Genomic DNA, 23,584 nt, shown 5'->3' with positions numbered 1-23,584 from the left:
CCTGCTTATTTTTTGATAGATCGTGAAAACCAGTCCATCCTGATCACGTGAGTATAGTTTCACGATAGGGCAAAAAACTGAAATTTCAATGTTTTTCATTTTATGTGACACGTGTTGCGATATTAAAGGAAAACAAGAGTTGTCCAGGCTAGTCCGTGATGAACACAATATTTCTCATGGACTCGGTCTCATCTGTGAATGACTGAAGAACTGGTGTCTGGAAAAGGATTCAGGAGAATACAGGAAGATTCCTGTCACTGCCCCGCAGTTTGAAAAATTGCAGTACTTTTAAAGATTCAAACTCACGTAAGGGGCTTAACATGACAACATATGTCATTCAACATCCATCCATCCATTAGCCGAACCGCTTATCCTGCTCTCAGGGTTGCAGGGATGCTGGAGCCTATCCCAGCAGTCACTGGGTGGCAGGCGGAGAGACACCCTGGACAGGCTGCCAGGCCATCACACAGGGGCAACACACACACACACATTCACACCTAGGGGCAATTTAGTCTGCCCGATTCACCTGACCTACATGTCTTTGGACTGTGGGAGGAAACCAGAGCCCCCGGAGGAAACCCACGCAGACACAGGGAGAACATGCAAACTCCACGCAAAGGACGACCCGGGACGACTCCCAAGGGTGGACTACCCTGAGGCTCGAACCCAGGACCTTTTTGCTGTGAAGCGACCGCACTAACCACTGCACCACCATGTTGCCCTAATTTAACATTTTATTGCAAAAAATATAAAGCTCTAGCATTACAAACGTCTTTGGAATGACCGAAGCAATACAGCTTGCTGATTGGTTTTTGAATAAATAAATATAACTTTCTCTTTCAAGTGACCGTTCCAGTTTTTGTTTTCTATCAAACAGTATAGAAGTTTTTGGTATAATGCAACTGATGGGCCCATTTAGGCTGGCAGATCTTTTGCAGTGGGACTTTTGCACATGCATACATTGCGATGTCGATGCTGGAACAAAATATTGTTAATTTCTATCTCATAATGCTGTCTGCTGCAAGTGTTTACTTAAAATCACAACCCCTCATCACATTCTGTTTCCTTTAAACTCTGGCAGTGGAGAATCTGGTGCCGGGAAGACTGTGAACACAAAGCGTGTCATCCAATATTTTGCAACAATTGCATCCATCGGTGACTCCAGTAAGAAGGAGAGCGCTGCCAGTGGTAGAATGAAGGTTCACTCTTCTTCTGGCTTAATGCAACAACGTAGTGATCTGATGCAAATACAATTACTGTGTTGCAAATACTCCTGTGTGAACTCAGATCAGTTGCTTCCATACATGAATTTGTCTTTTTTTTTTTTTTGGACAGGGCACTCTGGAGGATCAAATCATCCAGGCCAACCCACTGCTGGAGGCTTTTGGAAATGCCAAGACTGTGAGAAATGACAACTCTTCTCGTTTTGTAAGTCTACATTGGCTAGTGCAACATTTCACCTGAAATTAAGTTAACTATCTTCTTCTTCTTCTTCTTCTTCTTCTTCTTCTTCTTCTTCTTCTTCTTCTTCTTCTTCTTCTTCACTATAATAATAATAATAATGATGATGATGATGATGATGATGATTATAATAATAATAATGATGACTTTCAATCCAAGGGAAAATTCATTCGCATCCACTTTGGAACAAAGGGGAAGCTGGCATCAGCTGATATTGAAACTTGTAAGTTTGTGCACTGTATTGTAATTGTATTTTTACTGCTTTTGATTTCAAGTATAACAATTCTTTTTTTATCCCTCTAATTTATTTTCATGTTTACATCTAGACCTTCTGGAAAAATCCAGGGTAACTTTTCAGCTTCCGGCAGAGCGGAGCTATCACATCTTTTATCAGATCTTGTCAAACAAGAAGCCAGATTTAATCGGTAAATTTGCTTTTCGCAAAGTGTAAATGTGAATTACAGTGCCCCTCATTGATATAGTGTCAAAACTTCAGTGATGCTTACAGAAATGTTGAAATAGCAAAGCATTTGCAGGAAAATAAAAGCTGCAGTATGTGCTAAACTGACACATCTGGATATTCACCCTTGACAGTGGTATTAATGTTCTCTTCTGTTTCAGAAATGCTGCTCATAACCACCAATCCATACGACTACCCTTTTATCAGCCAGGGTGAGATCACTGTGCTAAGCATCAATGATACAGAGGAGCTGATGGCCACGGATGTGAGTACACTTTTAGGACAAATTGAGACATATTGGTATGGGATACATCTCAAAATATGGTTTGAGGAATCACAGAGGCCTCTTTTGCTATTAACTAACTAAACTATAAACTAAACTAGATCAAACAAACTGTACTAAACTAAACTAAGCTAAACTAAACTAAGCTAGACTAAACTAAACTAAAGTGAACTGAAGTTAACTGAGCGGAACTGAAGTAAACTGAACTAAACTAAACTAAAATGAACTAAACTAACTAAAGTCAACCCAGCTAGACTAAGCTAAGCTAAACTAAGCTAGTGTTACACTTCTCTGGCTTGAGAACATGTATACAGATAAGTATTCCTGTTAAACAGGATAAAAAGAAATAATTAGGCCATGCAGTGTTTCCTGGTTCAGCGTTCCTCAGCTTTGTAAGGAAATCGCGAAGGTCCATCAGTCCTTGGGGGGGGGGGGGGGGGGGGACAAAAGCACCACACTGCCACCTCCTGGCGAGGCTGAAACCTTACCAGTCCCTGTATTTCAGCAAAGGGAGTATTATTGCCATAATGGCTCACAGTGGAATAAGAAGCATATTATTAATATAATAATGATATAACCAAAGAAAATAAATAAACAACATAACAACATACATTACATGTGACCACACATATTGTGGGCGTCACACTAGCTAGACTAAACTAAGCTAAAATGAACTAAACTAACTAAAGTCAACTCAGCTAGACTAAGCTAAGCTAAACTATGCTAAATTGAACTGAACTTAATGAAACTGAACTTAATGAAACTAAAATAAACTAAGTTGAGCCACACTATACTTAACTAAACACCGCTCAATCTACCAAACTAAACTAAACTAAACTGAGCTGAACTTAACAAAATTAAACTAAGCTAAAGTGAACTGAACAGAGCTAAACTAATCTAAACTCAACTCAACACAGCTTAGATAAACTAAACTAAACTAAACCGAACTTAACTAAACTAAACTAAGCTAAGCTAAAGTGAACCACACTATACTTAACTAAAGGTCACACTCCACCATGTGTCTTTGTCCCAGAGTGCCATTGACATCCTGGGCTTCAACATGGAGGAGAAGCTGGGCATCTACAAGCTGACCGGTGCTGTGATGCATAACGGCAACATGAAGTTCAAGCAGAAGCAGCGAGAAGAGCAGGCCGAGCCCGATGGCACTGAAGGTGACACTGTTTCTGTTTCTGCTGCTTCTTTGAGCCTGATTTCAAGCCCATCTGGGTTTTGCAGGCGCTTAAGGTGGATGGGGTTGTGTGCTATATGCTCACAACATCACAAGCATCATTCTCAAAGAGGGTGGAGGACCCCCTTCAACATGCACAACATATATAACATACACATACGATCAAATTACATGTGTGCATAGGCAGCTAATAATGAAAATGGTTGTGGGTGCTCATCTAGAAAGAGAGATGTAAAAGCACATACAGCTTGCTTATTTCCCATGTTCTCCCTAAGAGGTTTAAATACCGTCATGAAAATAAAATGGGTACATACAGACGACCCTTCCACACACTAACACTCAAGAACAACTTTTATTTTTATGCCTACCCATGAGAAAGTGTAGTTCTGAACATTGTTGATATTTAATGGACAAGGTACACCATTGAAAGCCAGCAGTCTGACGTTTCTCAAATTTCTTGGCAAAAGTGGAAGGCGTACGTAGCGTGGCCTTGGTCAAAAGTTGGTAAAGTCAAAGGTAAAATCATGCGTCGTGTATTTGGTTTGTTTTATTTGACAGCTGGCTATTTAAGAATGTCTGTTTGATTTGGCTAAACTTTTTTTTTTTTTTTTTTTTGAAGGGAAGGATTGTGGGCAAAAATATTTGGAGGGCGTCCGGGTGGCATAGCGATCTATTCCATTGCCTACCAATACGGGGATCGCTGGTTTGAGGGATTCAAACCAGCAATTACCTCTGGCTTGGTCGGGCGTCCCTACAGACACAATTGGCCGCGTCTGCGGGTGGGAAGCCGGGTGTGGGTGTGTGTCCTGGTCGCTGCACTAGCACCTCCTCTGTTCGGTTGGGGCGCCTGTTCGGTGGGGAGGGGGAACCGAGGGGAATAGCGTGATCCTCTCACACGCTACGTCCCCCTGGTGAAACTCCTCGCTGTCAGGTGAAAAGAAGCGGCTGGTGAGTCCACATGTATCGGAGGAGGCATGTGGTAGTCTGCAGCCCTCCCCGGATCGGCAGAGGGGGTGGAGCAATGACCGGGACGGCTTGGAAGAGTGGGGTAATTGGCCGGGTACAACTGAGCACCCCAAAAAAATATTTGGGGTGCTCAAGCTCCTCAAAACCCGCAGTGCTGATGTCTATGGGTGTGTGTGTGCTCAACAAACATACTGTATATGTGACCGTACCAAACAGATGTAGTCAGTGTAACCTTTTTCTTGTTATATATGTACGTGTACATCCAATAGTGGCTGACAAAGTCGCTTATCTCATGGGCCTAAACTCTGCCGACCTGCTGAAAGCCCTGTGTTACCCCAGAGTGAAGGTTGGGAACGAATATGTTACCAAAGGGCAAACCGTCCAGCAGGTGCAGTGTGTTGTTTCTACACCTGTAAGTACAATTCCTTTATACTCAGTGCATTACATTTCTCATGAAGTGTGTCTTTCTTATTTGCAGGTGAACAATTCGATGGGTGCCCTGTCTAAGGCAGTGTATGAGAAGCTGTTCCTGTGGATGGTCACCAGGATAAACCAGCAGCTCGACACCAAACTGCCAAGGCAGCATTTTATTGGTGTCTTGGATATTGCGGGGTTTGAGATTTTTGAGGTGAATATTGACCCAAGATTAAAAAAAATAAATAAAAGAAAACATCCTCTTTTTTTCTCGATTGAATGCAAATAACGTCACTGATGATGTATTGTTTATACCCAAGGCTCAGCGTTTTCGGTTTTTACCGATTTTCATCGAAAAATACCCAGATTTTTAAACTGATTTTCACCCGGATTTTATGTTTCCACGGATCCAGAAGTTGTTCCTGTTTGTGTGAGGTTATGTAACAGTGTCCTCTTGTGGCGAAATTTGGCGAGCTGGATGGCTTTGAAAAATAAAAACCGAAAACGCTGAGCCTTGTTTGTACCCAATGCAGATGAACAGCCTGGAGCAGCTGTGCATCAACTTTACAAACGAGAAGCTGCAACAGTTTTTCAACCATCACATGTTCGTGTTGGAGCAAGAGGAATACAAAAAGGAAGGGATCGAGTGGGAGTTCATTGACTTTGGCATGGACTTGGCGGCCTGCATTGAGCTCATTGAGAAGGTACATACCATCGCCTTTTAACGCCACGTACTGTTGGGAGCTCTTTATTTCTGGAACATGCAGGAGACAGCAGGAAAAGCAGAGATTCTGCTTTAAAGAGAGCAGGCTGACCTGTCGTAGGAGCAAACACCAGCCGGGTTCCTCACCACGGGAACATTTACTCAGTTGACTTGTTGCCTCAGCTGAAAACATGAGCTGGTTTATATTGGTTTGACATGTCCCTCCATGTCCAGCCCTGCACAAAGTCAGCGCTTTCCAAGCTGTGAGTCCATGTCAGAACCATGTAATCATACCTACGCATCACAAAGCCTTTACCCTGTATCTCTACTGACGTGGGATTCAGTGTCCCATCAAGTCCAGAGATCGGCCTCCTCTCTCCTCAGGATGAGGTGGGAGAGAGTTGTCCTTCTCAGGCTGTCTAACAGTATCAACATATACCAACAGTATATCCTTTTGAAAAAAAAGTTTAGGGCATCCAGGTGGCATAGTAGTCTATTCTGTTGCCTAGCAACACTGGGATTGCCAGTTCGAATCCCCGTGTTACCGCCAGCTCGGAAAAGTGGGGGTAATTGGCTGGGTACAACTGGGGAGAAAAAGGGGGAAAGGGAACCCCCCCCAAAAAAGAAAAAAGTTTACTTCAGTGCACCATTAGTATGCCTGTTATTATACTTTTGTTGTACTTTGAGACTTGTGAAGTACATTTCTGAGTAGACATTTAGCATTTGTGTAAGTCAGATAAAAGTACACATTTCAGTCCTAACTACACTTTTAAGTTCACTTTGCATCCATGTAAAAGCATATTTCTATAAACTAAAAAGTGGGCCAATTTAGTCCAAGGTATAACATAACAAGGTATAACATATCAGTACACCTAGAAGCACATTTTTAGTACCCCAAAGTTAGTATGCATTTTATGCTTAAGTGTACTTTAATTACACTTAAAGTATCCCACTTTTCATAAGGGATACTTAAAATACATATGACAGGTACTTAAATAAAACCAGGAGGATATGCATATGCCACTTCTTACTTTAAAAAAAAGAAAGATGAGGTAGTCTGTGAACAAAAGAAATAAACAAAATAATAGCTCACTTGTTTTCACTTTCTCCAGCCGATGGGTATTTTCTCCATCCTTGAAGAGGAGTGCATGTTTCCTAAGGCGACTGACGGCTCCTTCAAGAACAAGTTGTATGACCAGCACCTTGGAAAGAACAGCATCTTCCAGAAACCCAAGCTGTCCAAAGGCCGGGCCGAAGCCCATTTCTCTCTGGTGCACTATGCCGGCACCGTGGACTACAACATCAGCGGCTGGCTGGAGAAAAACAAGGACCCGCTGAACGACACGGTGGTCCAGCTTTACCAAAAGGCCGCCCTGAAACTGCTGTCTCAGCTATTTGCCACATACGCCACCGCTGATGGTCAGTTCCCTTTGCAGCACCACTGCAAAGCCTGCACACACAGCTTACTAGAAATGCTGGAATGAGAAAATCTCAAGTACTTTTCTAACCCACTATTATCCATCTGCTCTCTCTCTTTTGGCCAAATATAGATTCAACTAAGAAAAATGCTAAGAAAAAGGGCTCCTCTTTCCAAACCGTTTCTGCACTTTTCAGGGTAAGATTCAAGATGTCATATCACGTGTCATGTCAATATAAACTGTCACCCTCTTCAGGCACCATTTTTTACATCTTCATCATCCACAGGAAAACCTCAACAAGCTTATGGCTAACCTCAGATCCACACATCCGCACTTTGTACGATGCATTATCCCCAATGAGACCAAGACACCAGGTGAAATCAAATGAATGGATGGATGGATGGATGAACAGATGGATGGATGGATGAATAACCCAGTTTAAAATCTACCACAGGGTCCATGGATCACCATCTCGTTCTGCACCAGCTGCGCTGTAACGGTGTGCTGGAGGGAATCAGGATTTGCAGGAAGGGATTCCCCAGCAGGATTCTCTACGGAGACTTCAGGCAGAGGTAAATAATGCACTGGGGTTTTACTTACTGACCCGCGACATCAACCGTGTCACACATGAGAGAATATATATAAAAAAAAAAAAATCAATTTTCCACACAAACACAAAAAAAAGACCCATCCCCTTCATAGATACAGAATCCTGAATGCCAGTGCAATCCCTGAGGGGCAGTTTATCGACAGCAAAAAGGCTTCAGAGAAACTGCTCTCCTCTATCGATGTGGACCATGCCCAGTATAAGTTCGGATACACAAAGGTAATTCCATTTCAGTCGTTTTTCAGTAGTTTGAGGAGTGTGTTGGTATGTGTGTGTGTGTATTATTGTCTATATGTGTGTGTTTCTGAGCAAGTGTGTAAATGTCTGTAAGATGTGAGTATGCCAGTGTGCTTTGTGTTGCACATAACTGGGTGGTATTCTACAGAGTGAATATTAAGTACCCAGTTTTTTGCTTGTAAAGCCGATGTCTCTGCCACACACACGTAGGTGTTTTTCAAGGCTGGTCTTCTGGGTCTCTTGGAGGAGATGAGAGATGAACGTCTGGCGGTGCTGATGACACGGATCCAGGCTGTGGCCAGGGGTTATGTCACCAGGCTGAGGTTTAAGGAGATGTCAAAGAAAAGGTGTGTGAGAGCGAGCCGGCGCTCTGTGGAAACCCACTTTAAATACTCACATCCTCTTTTTCAATGTAGGACACCCAAGTTTGATAGTTTACTATACAACAGCAATACTTCATCCATCCATTATCCAAGCCGCTTATCCTGCTCTCGGGGCCGCGGGGATGCTGGAGCCTATCCCGGCAGTCATTAGGGTGGCAGGCGTTGAGACACCCTGGACAGGCCGTCAAGCCATCACAGGGCACATCCATAATCATCATCCATACATAATCATTTATTTATATTCAGCTTCATGACATGTTTGCTGGACAATAGCTGTACATAATTTCCATCTGTTTAAAATCATTTATTTATTCAGCTTCATATTCAGCTTCGTCTTGCACTGCTCCATACACAGCACTTGTTGCCGTAAATGTGCTTATTGTGCGACAGCTGTGCAGATAATCCATTTACACTTCACACCCCTGTGGTCTGTGAATTCCCCCTTCATTGCTGTTGAAGGCACATAATGTATTTCAGTATAGATGTATGTATACTTATGTATGTATGTATGTATGTATGTATGTATGTATGTATGTATGTATGTATGTATGTATGTATGTATGTATGTATGTATGTATGCATGTGTATGTATGTATGTGTGTGGGTGGTAGGGTAGTTGTAGTAGTAGTAGTAGGATGCAGGTGGAGGATAGCCTGGAGAAGTGGAGGTATGCACTGTAGAGAAGAGGAATGAAAGTCAGTAGCAGCAAGCTGGAATACATATGTGTGACTGAGAGGGAGGACAGAGGAATGGTGAGGATGCAAGGAGTAGAGGTGACGAAGATGTATGAGTTTAAATACTTGGGGTCAACTGTCTAAAGTAACGGGGAGTGCAGAAGAGAGGTGAAGAAGAGAGTGCAGGCAGGGTGGAGTGGGTGGAGAAGAGTGTCAGGAGTGATTTGGGACAGAAGGGTACCAGCAAGAGTTAAAGGGAAGGTTTACAAGATGGTTGTGAGACCAGCTATGTTGTATGGTTTGGAGACAGTGGCACTGATGAAAAGACAGGAGGTGGAGCTGGAGGTGGCAGAGTTGAAGATGCTAAGATTTTCATGGGAGTGATGAAGAAGGACAGGATTAGGAACGACTATATTAGAGGGACAGCTCAGGTTGGACGGTTTGGAGACAAAGCAAGAGAGGCAAGATTGAGATGGTTTGGACATGTGTGGAGGAGAGATGCTGGGTATATTGGGAGAAGGATGCTGAATATGGAGCTGCCAGGGAAGAGGAGAAGAGGAAGGCCAAAGAGGAGGTTTATGGATGTGGTGAGGGAGGACATGCAGGTGGCTGGTGTGACAGAGGAAGATGCAGAGGACAGGAAGAAATGGAAACGGATGAGCCGCTGTGGCGACCCCTAACGGGAGCAGCCGAAAGTAGTAGTAGTAGTAGTAGTAGTATGTATGTATGTATGTATGTATGTATGTATGTATGTATGTATGTATGTATGTATGTATGTTTGTATGTAAAGTACGTTCTGAGTTCTGACAACCCAAGACAAATTCATTGTATGTGTAAAAGTGTACTTGGCCAACAAAGCCTGATTCTGATACCGTTAAGTTTTAAATTACAGATTTAATGTCCCGTTTTACTTTGTCGTTGTACAGGGAGTCCATCTTTATCATCCAGTACAACATCCGCTCTTTCATGAACGTGAAGAACTGGCCTTGGATGAGGCTTTTCTTCAAAATAAAGCCGCTGCTGCGAAGTGCAGCAGCAGAAAAGGAGATGCAGAACATGAAAGAGGAGTTCTCACGCATGAAAGAGGAGTTCTCCAAGTCCGAGGCCAGGAGGAAGGAGCTGGAGGAGAAAATGGTGATGCTTGTACAGGAGAAGAATGACCTCTATCTACAAATTCAGGCAGTAAGTTGATGCTCAGAGCCGAGTTCAACATGTTGGGTTGATAGTGCTGATTACACTGTGATTACACTGCTGTTGCTCTTATACTCTTATACTACATGTATAAGAGCAACAGGAAAATTACTACTACACTACTATTGCTACTACTACTACCACTACCACCACCACTTCTAAGACTACTATTTCTACCACTAATACTACTACTTCTACTACTACTACCACCAACACTTCTACTACTACTACTACTTCTACCACTACTACTACCACTTCTACTACTACTACTACTACTACTACTATTACAACTACTACAAGAACTACTAAAACTACCAGTACTACAGGGCGTCCAGGTAGCATAGAGGTCTATTCCGTTGCCTACCAACACGGGGATCGCCGGTTCAAATCCCCATGTTACCTCCGGCTTGGTCGGGCATCCCTACAGACACAGTTGGCCATGTCTGCGGGTGGGAAGCCGGAAGTGGGTATGTTTCCTGGTCGCTGCACTAGCGCCTCCTCTGTTCAGTCGGGGCGCCTGTTCAGGGGGGAGGGGGAACTGGGGGGGGAAAGCGTGATCCTCTCACGCGCTACGTCCCCCTGGTGAAACTCCACACTGTCAGGTGAAAAGAAGCGGCTGGTGACTCCACATGTATGGGAGGAGGCATGTGGTAGTCTGCAGCCCTCCCCGGATCAGCAGAGGGGGTGGAACAGCGACCGGGACAGCTCGGAAGAGTGGGGTAATTGGACGGATACAATTGGGGAGAAAAAAAGGGGGGGGAAATTGAAAAAAAAAACAAAAAACAACTACCAGTACTACTACTACAACTAATAATAACCTCTATCTAGAAATTCAAGCAGTAAATTGATGCTCAGAGCCACGTTGACCATATTAATTTGATAATACTGATTAATCTGTAGCAGAAAATAGGTTAGGGAAAAGAGGGTAATGAATACTTACATATATGAAAATCCGGAACAGCAAAATTACTACTACTACTACTACTAATAATAATAATCACGAGAATAATGATAATAATGATCATAATAGTAATGTTAATAGAGTAAAAACAGAGGAATATGAATGAAGATAGGTATAACAGTATTTATGTATGCTAGGTAACACAGTCCTGATCATTTACTCCAAAATGGGTCACATCGTTCAAAATAATACTACCGTAGCGTATTGTCATATAATGGACACTGTCATCTTCTAAAAGGAGCGAGAGAACCTCTGCGATGCTGAGGAGAGGTGTGAAGGCTTGATAAAGAGCAAGATACACCTGGAGGCCAAAGTCAAAGAGTTCTCTGAGAGGCTCGAGGAAGAAGAGGAAGTCAATGCTGAAATCACCGCTAAAAAGAGGAAGCTGGAGGACGAGTGTTCGGAGCTCAAGAGGGACATAGATGACCTCGAGCTTACCATTGCCAAGGTGGAGAAGGAAAAATATGCAACAGAAAATAAGGTGAGAAATCTTCTAATCTCATGATTAGGAAGCATAAGTACGCCACTCTACAAACCAGTTATACAAGTGGAGTAGTTATTCAGTGGCTACTAGGATGGGTGATTCCTGCAGGCTGAACCAGTAGTCTCATAGTTCTGACTGTTGTTGATCCAGGATAGAAGCAGGCACACTTCTGACTAAGTCAACATTTCTTTCTGAAGGTGAAGAATTTGATAGAAGAACTCACCACGCTGGAGGAAAACCTGATGAAGTCATCGAAGGAGATCAAGGCCTTGCAAGAGGTACATCAGCAGACCTTGGATGACCTTCAGGCTGAGGAGGATAAAGTTAACTCTCTCACAAAAATCAAAATCAAGCTGGAGCAACAGGTTGATGACGTAAGTATCGCAAATCCAAGCAACACCACAAAACTTGTTTTTGGTTCAAAACATACTTTTGCACAATTTTCCAATCATTGCTCGTTGATGAAAATGGACGATGGGGTTGGTCCTTCCCAGCTTGAGGGGTCTCTGGAGCAGGAAAAGAAGGTGCGTGCAGATTTGGAAAGATCCAGAAGAAAACTCGAGGGGGATCTGAAGCTGTCTCAGGAAACCATCATGGACCTGGAGCATGAAAGACAACAAATGGATGAGAGGCTGAAAAAGTAAATGTAAACTTATAAACTGGAAACTAAACCACTAACTGCATTTTAAGAATATCAAATTTGCACATTGAAATGCAAAAATCTTTGTGGAAATTTGATATTCATAGAAAATTGATTATAAAATGACAGAAATGTGGAAGATGACACATTTTTAGTGCATGCTGACTCGTAAAATTCTTAACCCTCTTTTCAGAAAGGACTTTGAACTCAGCAGTCTGCAGTGCAAAGTTGAGGATGAACAAGTGCTCAGCACTCAACTACAGAAGAAAATTAAAGAACTTCAGGTACTTCCTGGTTCACCTGCACACAAAGGCCAGCAGTATGTCAGTGTACTGATCTGAATCCATTCTGTATGTCTTACTTGTTTGTACTATCTATCTATCTATCTATCTATCTATCTATCTATCTATCTATCTATCTATCTATCTATCTATCTATCTATCTATCTATCTATCTATCTATCTATCTATCTATCTATCTATCTATCTATCTATCTATCTATCTATCTATCTATCTATCTATCTATCTATCTATCTATCTATCTATCTATCTGTTTATCTGTCTGTCTGTCTGTCTGTCTGTCTATCTATCTATCATAGGGCAGCAGTATGCAATCCTTGCTGTCTTTTTTTTCTAAGACAATTTTTACATCAAACATTTACTGCAGGCTCGCATTGAGGAGCTCGAAGAAGAAATCGAGGCTGAGCGCTCCACCCGGGCCAAGGTGGAGAAGCAGAGGTCGGATCTCTCCAGGGAACTTGAAGAGATCAGTGAGCGGCTCGAGGAGGCCGGAGGAGCCACCGCAGCTCAGGTCGAGATGAACAAGAAGCGCGAGGCCGAGTTCCAGCGACTACGCCGTGATCTTGAGGAGTCCACCCTGCAGCACGAGTCAATCGCCGCCACCCTGCGCAAGAAACAGGCTGACAGTGTCGCCGAACTGGGTGAACAGATAGACAACCTCCAGAGAGTCAAGCAGAAACTTGAGAAGGAGAAGAGTGAATTAAAAATGGAGATTGATGACATGGTCAGCAATGCAGAGACCATTCTGAAAAGCAAGGTATACACAGCTTACAGGATAAAAACGCCTTACGTCAAGTCAAGTCCATTTTATTTGTATAGCCCAATATCACAAATTACAAATTTATACTTTTTTTTATCCTTTAAGGAAGCTCCCGTTTCTTTACAATCTGGGTCTTATTTTCATAGTTTTTACCATCACAGATATTGGTTATGATATAATTTTACACACCAGCTTCATTTTAGAGATTTTGGACACTCGACCGCTGCTGGACACAGCTTTACAATGGCATCTTACAGGGAAAGTGAACACAAGCAACAAGTCTAATTTAACCCAATTTCGAAATTCAAATATTTGGAAGTGAAAACAAAAGTACAAACTGAAAGTTAGTATCTGAAATGTCCAATATTATCAATGGTAGATTGCATTGCTGAGCTACTTCCTGGTCTAACTTGCAGCCTACACTCACTGTTGGTAATAGCAACAACCCACAAACTACCCGTCCAGTGTAACTGAGAAGTCATATATAATGGGAAATTATGTACACAGTCTAAATGAGAACAGGTTTCAGTTTCTCTGTGAAACACTGTTGAAAAGCTGAGTCTTGCATTGGTCCCACGACCAAAATCTACATGATGAATCTGGTGAGTAAAATAACACAACTGATATGCACGCTGGTAAAAACTGCAAAAATAAGACCCAGTTGGTAAAAAACTGGAATTTTATTTTAAGTTTACACTTGCTCAGTGCATTTCTTTATTTTTGAATCTATATCCATCTATCCATTATCCAAACTGCTTATCCTACTCAGGGTCGCGGGATGCTGGAGCTTATCCCAGCAGTCACTGGGCCTGTGCAGGGTGTCTCCCCGCCTGCCGCCCAATGACTGCTGGGATATACATATCAACTATATATAATATCAGTATGTATATTTCTTAATGTTTCTTCATTGTTACACATTGCAAGTTTACCTGATATTCATAACTGCTTAATATTTCAGGCTAACATGGAGAAACTGTGCAGGAGCCTTGAAGACCAGTGCAGTGAATATAAGGCCAGGGCAGATGAAGCCCAGAAGTCTCTGAGTGACAACACTACACTCAGTGCTCGTCTGCAAACAGAACATGGTAAGATACAAAGGGTTAGATACAATGGTAAGGTATAAATATACAGAACAAAATTTTTTTTTTTTAAATCACTGCATATCCTCTAAATCATGAACAGGAGAACTTTCGCGGCAGCTGGAAGAAAAGGAAGCTACTCTTTCCCAGTTGAACAGGGTGAAATCTGTTGGGAGTCAACAAATTGAAGAGCTGAAGAGACTTCTGGATGAGGAAACTAAGGTCAGGAGCGAATACAAAAGTTAAATTTTACTGGGCGTCCTGGTGGCATGGCGGTCTATTCCGTTGCCTACCAACACAGGGATCGCCAGTTTGAATCCCCGTGTTACCTCTGGCTTGATCGGGCGTCCCTACAGACACAATTGGCCGTGTCTGCGGGTGGGAAGCCGGATGTGGGTGTGTGTCCTGGTCGCTGCACTAGCGCCTCCTCCACGTGCTACGTCCCCCTGGTGAAACTCCTCACTGTCAGGTGAAAAGAAGCGGCTGGTGACTCCACATGTATGGGAGGAGGCATGTGGTAGTCTGCAGCCCTCCCCGGATTGGCAGAGGGGTTGGAGCAGCGACCAGGAGGGCTCGGAAGAGTGGGGTAACTGACCGGATACAATTTGGGGGGTTCAATTATACTTGTATGCCTATAAATTAAGTATGTCAATAAATATTTCCTTCATATTTTAGGCAAAGAACGCCCTAGCTCACAGTTTGCAGTCGGCACGTCATGACTGTGAACTCCTCAGGGAGCAGTATGAGGAGGAGCAGGAGGCCAAAGCAGAGCTGCAGCGCTGCATGTCCAAGGCCAACAGTGAGGTGGCTCAGTGGAGAACCAAGTATGAGACCGATGCAATCCAGCGCACCGAGGAGCTCGAGGAGGCCAAGTGAGAAGCATACGAATGAATGATTGAAGGAATGAATGAATGAATGAACATTTCATGTAAGTCTCATACCATCTAAAATCGTTCGTTACATGATGCACAATGCAATATTTAAAAAACGAATGAGCTGAACTTCATCTAATGAATTAAATGAATAATTGAGAAAAAATAATGAACTAAATAAATGAATCATCACTGTCAGATTAACACTTTAAATTTCTGAAAGTCTATCAACAATATACAAGCTAAAAGCGACTAATATAAGACTACAGACCTATACAACAAGCACTGTTTGATTCCACAAGGCAACTGTTTCTTCTTGCAGTTAAGTCGCAGCCTGTCACTGATAATCACAATCTTCTCTCTTAATCTTATGAAATAAACCCTTCCTCTGATCACAGTACAGAGAACAGCGTAAAATAAAATGCATGGGTGTCTGGGTGGCATAGTGGTCTATTCCGTTGCCTACCAACACGGGGATCGCTGGTTCGAATCCTTGTGTTACCTCCGGCTTGGTCAGGCGTCCCTACAGACAGAATTGGCCGTGTGTGCGGGTGGGAAGCCGGATGTGGGTATGTGTCCTGGTCGCCGCACTAGCGCCTCCTCTGGTTGGTCAGGGCAACTGTTCAGAGGTGTAGGGGGAACTGGGGGGAATAGCCTGATCCTCCCACATGCTACACCCCCCTGGTGAAACTCCTCACTGTCAGGTGAAAAGAAGCGGCTGGCGACTCCATGTGTATCGGAGGAGGCATGTTGTTAGTCAAGGCTCAGCGTTTTCTGTTTTTACCGATTTTCACCGAAAAATACCCAGATTTTTTAAAAGGAGCAAATCGATTTAAACTGATTTTCACCTGGATTTTGTGTTTCCAGGGATCCAAAAGTTGGTCCTGTTCGTGTGAGGTTATGTAACAGTGTCCTCTTGTGGCGAAATTCGGCTTGCTGGTCGGCTTTGAAAAATAAAAACCGAAAACGTCGAGCCTTGATGGTAGTCTGCAGCCCTCCCCAGATCAGCAGAGGGGGCGGACTAGTAACCGGGATGGCTCGGAAGAGTGGGGTAATTGACTGGACACAACTGAGGAGAAAAAGGGGGAAAATTTTAAAAATAAAATGCAAGTCATTTTCAATTTCATTCAAGACACATAAATGACAAAACCTACCTCATTCATCAGTTTCAGTTTCCAGATAGAAAGGAAACATAACACACACGAGCCGGGCGCATGAAGATGTTTTGCTGTTGAATGACACTGAAGGTGTGTCTGTCACCATGATGGTAGCCAGGCACTCCAAGGCTGTTACACTAGAAATAACATGTTTGCTTCAAAGGAAGAAGCTGGCCCAGCGACTCCAGGAGTCTGAGGAGATGACTGAGGCGGGCAACGCCAAGTGCGCTTCACTGGAGAAGACTAAACAAAGGCTGCAGGCGGAAGTGGAAGATCTCATGGTTGAGCTGGAGAGGTCGAATGCCGCCAATGCTACCTTGGACAAAAAACAGAGAATCTTTGATAAGGTATTTATTTTAGCAGGGCTCATTTCAACTTCAGCATGATAACCTATTTACATACTATTTACATACATGTTGAGGCTGCATTTCCTACACGTGCTGGCTTCCTCTACATGCATCAGGTTCTTGCTGAGTGGAAACAGAAGTATGAGGAAAGTCAGTCAGAGCTTGAAGTCTCTCAGAGAGAGTCGAGGGCTCTGAGCACAGAACTCTTCAAACTGAAAAACTCGTATGAGGAGGCTCTGGACCACTTGGAGAGCATGAAACGAGAGAATAAGAATCTCCAACGTAAGAGTCTTGTTTTGGCCTGAAATAAGGTTTCATTTTGGTGATTATAAGACAATGAAACTGTGTTTCATGTAGATTTTTTTTTCTAATTTCAGAGGAGATAACAGATATTACTGAACAAGTAGGACAGTCTGCGAAAACCATCCACGAACTGGAGAAGGCAGCAAAGCAAACTGAACAGGACAAAAGGGACATCCAAGCAGCTCTTGAGGAGGCGGAGGTTTGCTTTTTCCATGATATGACATTCCCGTCTTCACCGTGTCCTTAAGAGGATGTCCAGATCATTTGAGTTTGTTTCTTTTCATGTAGTCCTCCCTTGAGCATGAGGAGGCCAAACTGCTACATCTTCAATTGGAGCTGAACCAGATTAAATCAGAAGTGGACAGAAAGTTGGCAGAGAAAGACGAAGAAATTGACCAACTCAAGAGGAACCACCAGAGAACGGTTGACACGTTGCAGAGCACGCTAGATGCTGAGACCCGCAGCAGGAATGATGCGATCCGGGTGAAGAAAAAGATGGAGGGGGACCTGAATGAGATGGAGATCCAGCTGGGCCATGCCAACCGCCAGGCGGCTGAGACCACCAAACAGCTCAGAAACCTCCAGTCTCAACTCAAGGTGAGTGTGAACCACCGGGGTTGTTGGGGTCGTTCTTTCGAGCCCTAAAGCATTGTACATGCCTCAAGCACAATAGTTTGTGTGACTCATTATCCGAACATATCGCACAGCAACGTTATTCTTGCCTTTTCCAAACGGCTGAAGTCGAGGTGAAGCAGTCTTAACATGGGGTGAGAATATAAACAGGCAGTCTTTGTGACACAAAGAGTCAAACAATCAGAATCGTGTTTGTTGACCATGTAGGTGTGCACATACATGGAATGTGACCCTGGTGTCGTGGCTCTCTCAGTTTACTTAACATAGAACAACAACACCACAACACAACAATCTTCATATACATACACAAGCACTGACTTATACAGGTGAAATAAGATGATAAGGTGCGATGGTGCAGCGTTGACAGTGATAAGCGTTCATTTGAATGACAGCCCATGGATAGAAACTGTTTTTATATCTGGTTGTTTTGGAGTCCAGTGCTCTGTAGCGCCTACCAGAGGGGAGGAGTTGGAACAGGTGGATGTGGATATAGACAAACACACGCAGGGAGGTTTTCCTCGAAGCTGGTCACATAGAGCAGCGAGCAGTCAACATGGAGCTGGAGGTAGCTGTGTGAAGAATGAACAGATATAATTTGCAGATCACTTGAAACCACTGTGGAAAGTCAGTGTAGACTTACTTCATCATGTCGGTTTCGGGAAGTTGCAAAAAATTTCGGGCACAAACCTCTCCAACCCTCCAATGCAAATGAAATAATTATTTTAACAGCACTTCGTTTGAAGCTCGCAGCTACTCTAAGCCCCAAACATCCCCCCCCTTCTTTTTTTTCTCCCCAATTGTATCTGGCCATTACCCCTCTTCTGAGCCGTCCCGGTCGCTGCTCCACCTCCTCTGCTGATCCGGGGAGGGCTGCAGACTACCACATGTCTCCTCCCATACATTTGGAGTCACCAGCCGCTTCTTTTCACCTGAGAGTGAGGAGTTTCACCAGGGGGACGTAGCACATGGGAGGATCACGCTATTCCCCCAAGTTCCCCCTCCCCTCTGAACAGGCGCCCCGACCGACCAGAGGAGGCGCTAGTGCAGCGACCAGGACACATACTCACATCCGGCTTCCCACCCACAGACACGGCCAATTGTGTCTGTAGGGACGCCCGACCAAGCTGGAGGTAACACGGGGATTTGAACCAGCGATCCCTGTGTTGGTAGGCAACGGAATAGACCGCCATACTACCTTGATGCTCCAAACATCTTTAAGGGGGAAAAAAAGCATATGCAGGCTTCAAAATAAATAATGTGTGTAGCCTGTGTGTAGCCTGTGTGTGTGTGTGTGTGTAACTATTTGCCTACTCATTTCTAAATATTGACATATGTCATCATAATGTGTCAATACAATTTGAATTCTTGAATCTTTATTTTTTGCTGCCCCAGGACACTCAAGTCCATTTAGACGAAGCCCTGCATGCTCAGGAGGACCTAAAAGAGCAACTGGCCATTGTAGAGCGCCGCAACACTCTGATTTTGGCTGAGCTTGAGGAGATGAGGGCTGCCCTGGAGCAGTCAGAGAGGTGTCGTAAGTTGGCTGAACAAGAACTGATTGATGTCAATGAGAGGATCCAGCTGCTGCACTCTCAGGTAAGGAAAACTGGTGAGTTCAGACCACGAAACAGTTCAGTTAAATGTGCCGTACCCTCACTTCTTATCTGTTACAACAGAACACCAGCCTCCTGAGCAATAAAAAGAAGATGGAGTCCGACATAGCACAGCTGCAGTCAGAGATGGAGGACACTGTACAGGAGGCAAGGAACGCAGACGAAAAGGCCAAAAAAGCCATCATGGATGTAAGTTTCCCCAAATCTTGAACATATTAGCCTTTTTTAGTTTTTATATTAGTTGCAGGATAATTCCGTTCTTTTAAGACCCGGGTCTTATTTTCATAGTTTTGCCATTTTACTCAATGGCTTCAGTTTGACGATTTTGGACATGGAACTACCACCAATGGACTATTTTACAATGGTGTCTTATGGGGCAACTGAACAAGTGGCGACAGGCATGGGCGCAAGTCCATGAATACTGGGATGGCATCCAGCGCTTTACCTGTGCCCCCGTCCACAGGGTTAGTGGCTGTGTCAGGAAGGGCATGTGATATAAAATGTTGCCAAATCAGTATGTGGATTGACAAGACCATACCAGATCAGTCGAGGCTCCATGACGGCTCGGTCAAGGCCCGGGTTAACAAGTTTGCACCCCACACTGGATGCAAAATGGTTTAGGGGCAGCACAGTGGCCCAGTGGTTAGCACTGCTGCCTCACAGCAAGAAGGTCCTGGGTTCGAACCCCAGGCCATCCCAGGTCCTTTCTGTGTGGAGTTTGCATGTTCTCCCCGTATCTGCGTGGGTTTCCTCCCGGTGCTCCGGTTTCCTCCCACCATCAAAAAGACATGCATGTTAGGGTTAATACTCCTGTCTGTGCCCCTGAGCAAGGCAATGGAACGAAGAACTGGAGTTGGCCCCCGGGCGCTGCAGCTGCCCACTGCTCCTATACAATAGGGTGGTTACATGCAGAAGACAACTTCATTGTAAGTTGCAAATAAAGTTGTAAGATGCAAATAAAGTTGCTTTCATAACAACAACGGCCGCCATTGGTGCTGCACCCTCACAGGGTACTGATGGAACCTGTAAAATCTAGTGTGGTGACCCCTGAGAAACAGAATAAGCCAGAAGAAGAAGAAGTCTTATGGGGCAACTACTACTACTACTACTACTACTACTACCACTACTACGTTCGGCTGCTCCCATTAGGGGGCACCACAGCAGATCATCCGTTTCCATCTCTTCCTGTCTTCTGCATCTTCCTCTGTCACACCAGACACATGCATGTTGTCCCTCACCACATCCATAAACCTCCTCTTTGGCCTTCCTCTTCTCCTCTTCCCTGGCAGCTCCATATTCAGCATCCTTCTCCCAATATACCCAACATCTCTCCTCCACACGTCCAAAGCATCTCAATCTTATCTCTCTTGTTTTGTCTCCAAACCGTCCAACCTGAGCTGTCCCTCTAATATACTCGTTCCTAATCCTGTCCTTCTTCATCACTCCCAATGAAAATATTCTTCAACTCTGCCACCTCCAGCTCCACCTCCTGTCTTTTCATCAGTGCCACTGTCTCCAAACCATACAACATAGCTGGTCTCACAACCATCTTGTAAATAGTTGTCTGCAAATATTTCAATATTCAAACAAATATTCTAATTAGGCATTCATTTAGTCAGTGTCATTTCCCATATAAATGTTCCATTTTCCCAGTTCTTTTTAGATATATTTTCTTGGACTCTCAAAATGTATGTCCACTTTTCCACAACAAAAATGTCTTGGACAATTTCCATCCACTGTTCCTCGTTTGGAGTGTTAACATTAAGCCAGTTTGTGGTAACGGCTTTCTTACTTGCTGCACGTAAAACTTTAGTCAAGTAGAGAGAGATCTTCTCTCACCACAACATCATCAATGTCACCAAGCTACACCACAGGGCAGGTATTTGGGATTTCATATCCCACAATATTGTTGATACCTAAGTTTACATTCTCCCAATAAAACCTCATCTTTGTGCATTTCCAGAAAGTATGCGAGTGGCCAGCCTCTTGTGCGTTCCTTTTCACTTCCAAATATGTGGCTTAGATAATTGGGTTGAGTTGGATTTGTTGAAACAGGTCTGACATAAGATGCTGATGTAAAGTCATGTCTAGTGTTGGTCCAGTGTCCAAAATCATTACAGTGAAGACAGTGAGTTGTATGATAACAACCGGTATGTATAAGTGCAAAAACTACGAAAACAATTGGAATTAACTTGTAATGTCATGGAAATAAAGGAGTTTTCTTTTTCTTTGAGGTCCAGTCCTCATGGACAGCAAATTTAACAGTTTACATTTCTTAAAGGCCGCCATGATGGCTGAGGAGCTGAAGAAAGAGCAGGACACCAGCGCTCATGTTGAGAGGATGAAGAAAAATCTGGAGGCTACAGTGAAGGACCTTCAGCAACGCCTGGATGAAGCAGAGCAGATTGTTCTGAAAGGCGGGAAGAAGGAACTGCAAAAACTGGAATCCAGGGTAACTTTGCTGCTATTTCCCAAATTTGGAGAATGTTGTTCTTCACTTCACTTTACCAAGTAAGCTTCCTCGTATTTCAACGTGTATTTGGTTACCAGTAAAACAAGCTTGAATGATGAGTAATCAAATACATGGAACGATTTGAATCAAATGTATATTTCTTTTCGAGTGCATGACGCATGGTTTAAGTTAACTGTATTTTTCAGGTCCGCGAGTTGGAAAATGAACTCGAGGCAGAACAGAAACGAAGCTGCGAGGCCATGAAGGGAATGCGAAAGTATGAGAGAAAAATAAAAGAACTTACATACCAGGTACATGGACATTTTTGCTGCTAGGTGCTGGATTTGAAATACATGATACAAGCTATAAGACTAATGAGAGGGATGCTTTAGGGTGAGGAGGAAAAGAAGAATGTGGCAAGGCTGCAGGACCTGGTCAACAAGCTGCAGTTGAAAGTGAAAGCATATAAACGACAGTGTGAGGAGGCGGTGAGTACTGAGTCACTGTATGCTTTACTGGCTTCATGTATATCTCAAGAAAGTATTTCCATGGTGCTCAGTTAATTTCAGTGTATCTTAACAAATACGTTTGACGCACAGGAGGAGCAAACAAGCATTCATTTGGCCAAAATCCGGAAGGTGCAACATGAGCTTGAGGAAGCTGAGGAACGAGCAGATATCGCTGAATCCCAAGTGAACAAGTTACGAGCGAAGAGTCGTGATGTTGGTGGCAAAGGAGAATAGATATCGGCAGCTTCTACTGTTTTATCTCACCTTGTCAAAAGATCCAACTAGTAGGTGACATGCATTATGATTTAGATTTAGTTTGTGCCATTTCATTTTCTTTATGGGATGGTCAGAGGGAATCATAGTTAGTGGGGTCTATGGTGCAACTTCTGCAGGCTGCTATATAAATGACCGTAAGAGTAAAATAAAGAATTGACAAAATTATGAATCTGTGTCATTGTTTTTCCATCTTCAAATACTCTTGTAACAATGGAAATGTGACAGGACGGTGGGCCAGTGGTTAGCACTGTTGCCTTACAGCAAGAAGGTCCTGCATTCGATCCCCAGGCCGTCCTAGGTCCTTTCTGTGTGGAGTTTGCATGTTCTCCCCGTGTCAGCGTGGGTTTCCTCCGGGTGCTCTGGTTTCCACCCACCATCAAAAAGACATGCATGTTAGGGTTATTACTCCTGTTATTACTCGTCTTATTTACAGTAAAATGTAAAAACTGCAATAATTCAAAGAGAGTGGGCGACAAAATACATTTATGTTACAATAGCTTAACATATGACTCTGCCTCCCCGAGTAAAACATTCAACCAATTCACATTCAAATGCTGAGCGATGCAGAAATCATTACGTCGAACCTCTTCAAAGCATCTTCTCATTGCACGTTGATATCGCAATTTAGGGGAAATGCTACGATAATAAAATCGCCACGGCTCATCATGGCGTTTTGCACTGATTTGCCGCCCATAATAATCCACCCAGAGATATACCCAGAAAGTTGTACTCAGAATTATAAAACGGGTGCTGGTGTGAGAAAGACTAAACTCATTTCCTCAGTCTCATCTGACTGCAGTCTAGTTTGACGGCCAAGAGATGGAGACACCTCCAACATTTTTAACCAATGAAAACTGTAACTCTAACATCATGTTTCCCCAAACAAGATCTGTTTTTTCAGATGACTAAAATCACACACCTGTAAATAACATTATTATTTTTGTTATTATTATTATTATATACATTGCAACAGTTAACATAATTAGGAGAATTCAGTTTTTTTGTCAATATTCATGCAAACAAGCAATAAAACAAAAAACAGCACCAGACAAATAGAAATCTATTGTGACGTGGTCAAATAATAGGCTTCTTAGAAAACCTTTCAGAGTTAACAAACAGCTTTTAATTACCGTGTGCCAAGCTAGTCATAACAGACACAAGTTTATACTGGTCTCAGCTCAATCATTTTCTTGCCCACAGAAGCGACCTTAT

General features: G+C 43.4%; 1 protein-coding gene across 4 annotated transcripts in view; it reads left to right on the top strand.

Moving 5' to 3' along the window:
- LOC130120150 (myosin-8-like) overlaps nucleotides 1-22,386 on the top strand; it is a 28,810-nt gene extending 6,424 nt beyond the window's left edge. For 2 of the 4 annotated variants that reach the window (XM_056288818.1, XM_056288816.1), the window contains 35 exons: nucleotides 20-47; nucleotides 1,082-1,199; nucleotides 1,336-1,428; nucleotides 1,621-1,684; nucleotides 1,788-1,886; nucleotides 2,083-2,186; nucleotides 3,238-3,376; nucleotides 4,629-4,747; nucleotides 4,838-4,987; nucleotides 5,307-5,477; nucleotides 6,589-6,895; nucleotides 7,027-7,091; nucleotides 7,181-7,268; nucleotides 7,349-7,466; nucleotides 7,597-7,720; nucleotides 7,949-8,085; nucleotides 9,722-9,977; nucleotides 11,186-11,428; nucleotides 11,629-11,805; nucleotides 11,926-12,071; nucleotides 12,265-12,355; nucleotides 12,739-13,128; nucleotides 14,090-14,216; nucleotides 14,314-14,432; nucleotides 14,886-15,082; nucleotides 16,403-16,586; nucleotides 16,703-16,868; nucleotides 16,964-17,088; nucleotides 17,178-17,486; nucleotides 18,915-19,118; nucleotides 19,199-19,324; nucleotides 21,417-21,587; nucleotides 21,794-21,898; nucleotides 21,980-22,075; nucleotides 22,187-22,386. In XM_056288818.1, the coding sequence (XP_056144793.1) occupies nucleotides 20-47; nucleotides 1,082-1,199; nucleotides 1,336-1,428; nucleotides 1,621-1,684; nucleotides 1,788-1,886; nucleotides 2,083-2,186; nucleotides 3,238-3,376; nucleotides 4,629-4,747; nucleotides 4,838-4,987; nucleotides 5,307-5,477; nucleotides 6,589-6,895; nucleotides 7,027-7,091; nucleotides 7,181-7,268; nucleotides 7,349-7,466; nucleotides 7,597-7,720; nucleotides 7,949-8,085; nucleotides 9,722-9,977; nucleotides 11,186-11,428; nucleotides 11,629-11,805; nucleotides 11,926-12,071; nucleotides 12,265-12,355; nucleotides 12,739-13,128; nucleotides 14,090-14,216; nucleotides 14,314-14,432; nucleotides 14,886-15,082; nucleotides 16,403-16,586; nucleotides 16,703-16,868; nucleotides 16,964-17,088; nucleotides 17,178-17,486; nucleotides 18,915-19,118; nucleotides 19,199-19,324; nucleotides 21,417-21,587; nucleotides 21,794-21,898; nucleotides 21,980-22,075; nucleotides 22,187-22,330 (5,300 nt within the window). In that variant the 3' untranslated portion in view covers nucleotides 22,331-22,386. Of the gene's footprint in view, nucleotides 1-19; nucleotides 48-1,081; nucleotides 1,200-1,335; nucleotides 1,429-1,620; nucleotides 1,685-1,787; nucleotides 1,887-2,082; nucleotides 2,187-3,237; nucleotides 3,377-4,628; nucleotides 4,748-4,837; nucleotides 4,988-5,306; nucleotides 5,478-6,588; nucleotides 6,900-6,946; nucleotides 6,965-7,026; nucleotides 7,092-7,180; nucleotides 7,269-7,348; nucleotides 7,467-7,596; nucleotides 7,721-7,948; nucleotides 8,086-9,721; nucleotides 9,978-11,185; nucleotides 11,429-11,628; nucleotides 11,806-11,925; nucleotides 12,072-12,264; nucleotides 12,356-12,738; nucleotides 13,129-14,089; nucleotides 14,217-14,313; nucleotides 14,433-14,885; nucleotides 15,083-16,402; nucleotides 16,587-16,702; nucleotides 16,869-16,963; nucleotides 17,089-17,177; nucleotides 17,487-18,914; nucleotides 19,119-19,198; nucleotides 19,325-21,416; nucleotides 21,588-21,793; nucleotides 21,899-21,979; nucleotides 22,076-22,186 lie in introns of all 4 variants that reach the window. The other 2 variants (XM_056288817.1, XM_056288819.1) reach the window with 2 other exon arrangements.
- Nucleotides 22,387-23,584: the final 1,198 nt, after the last annotated feature.

This window comes from Lampris incognitus, chromosome 10, assembly GCF_029633865.1.
Source record: "Lampris incognitus isolate fLamInc1 chromosome 10, fLamInc1.hap2, whole genome shotgun sequence".
NCBI lineage: Eukaryota > Metazoa > Chordata > Actinopteri > Lampriformes > Lampridae > Lampris > Lampris incognitus.
Note: the sequence above shows the minus strand (reverse complement) of the source record. Positions and strands in the feature narration are given on the sequence as shown.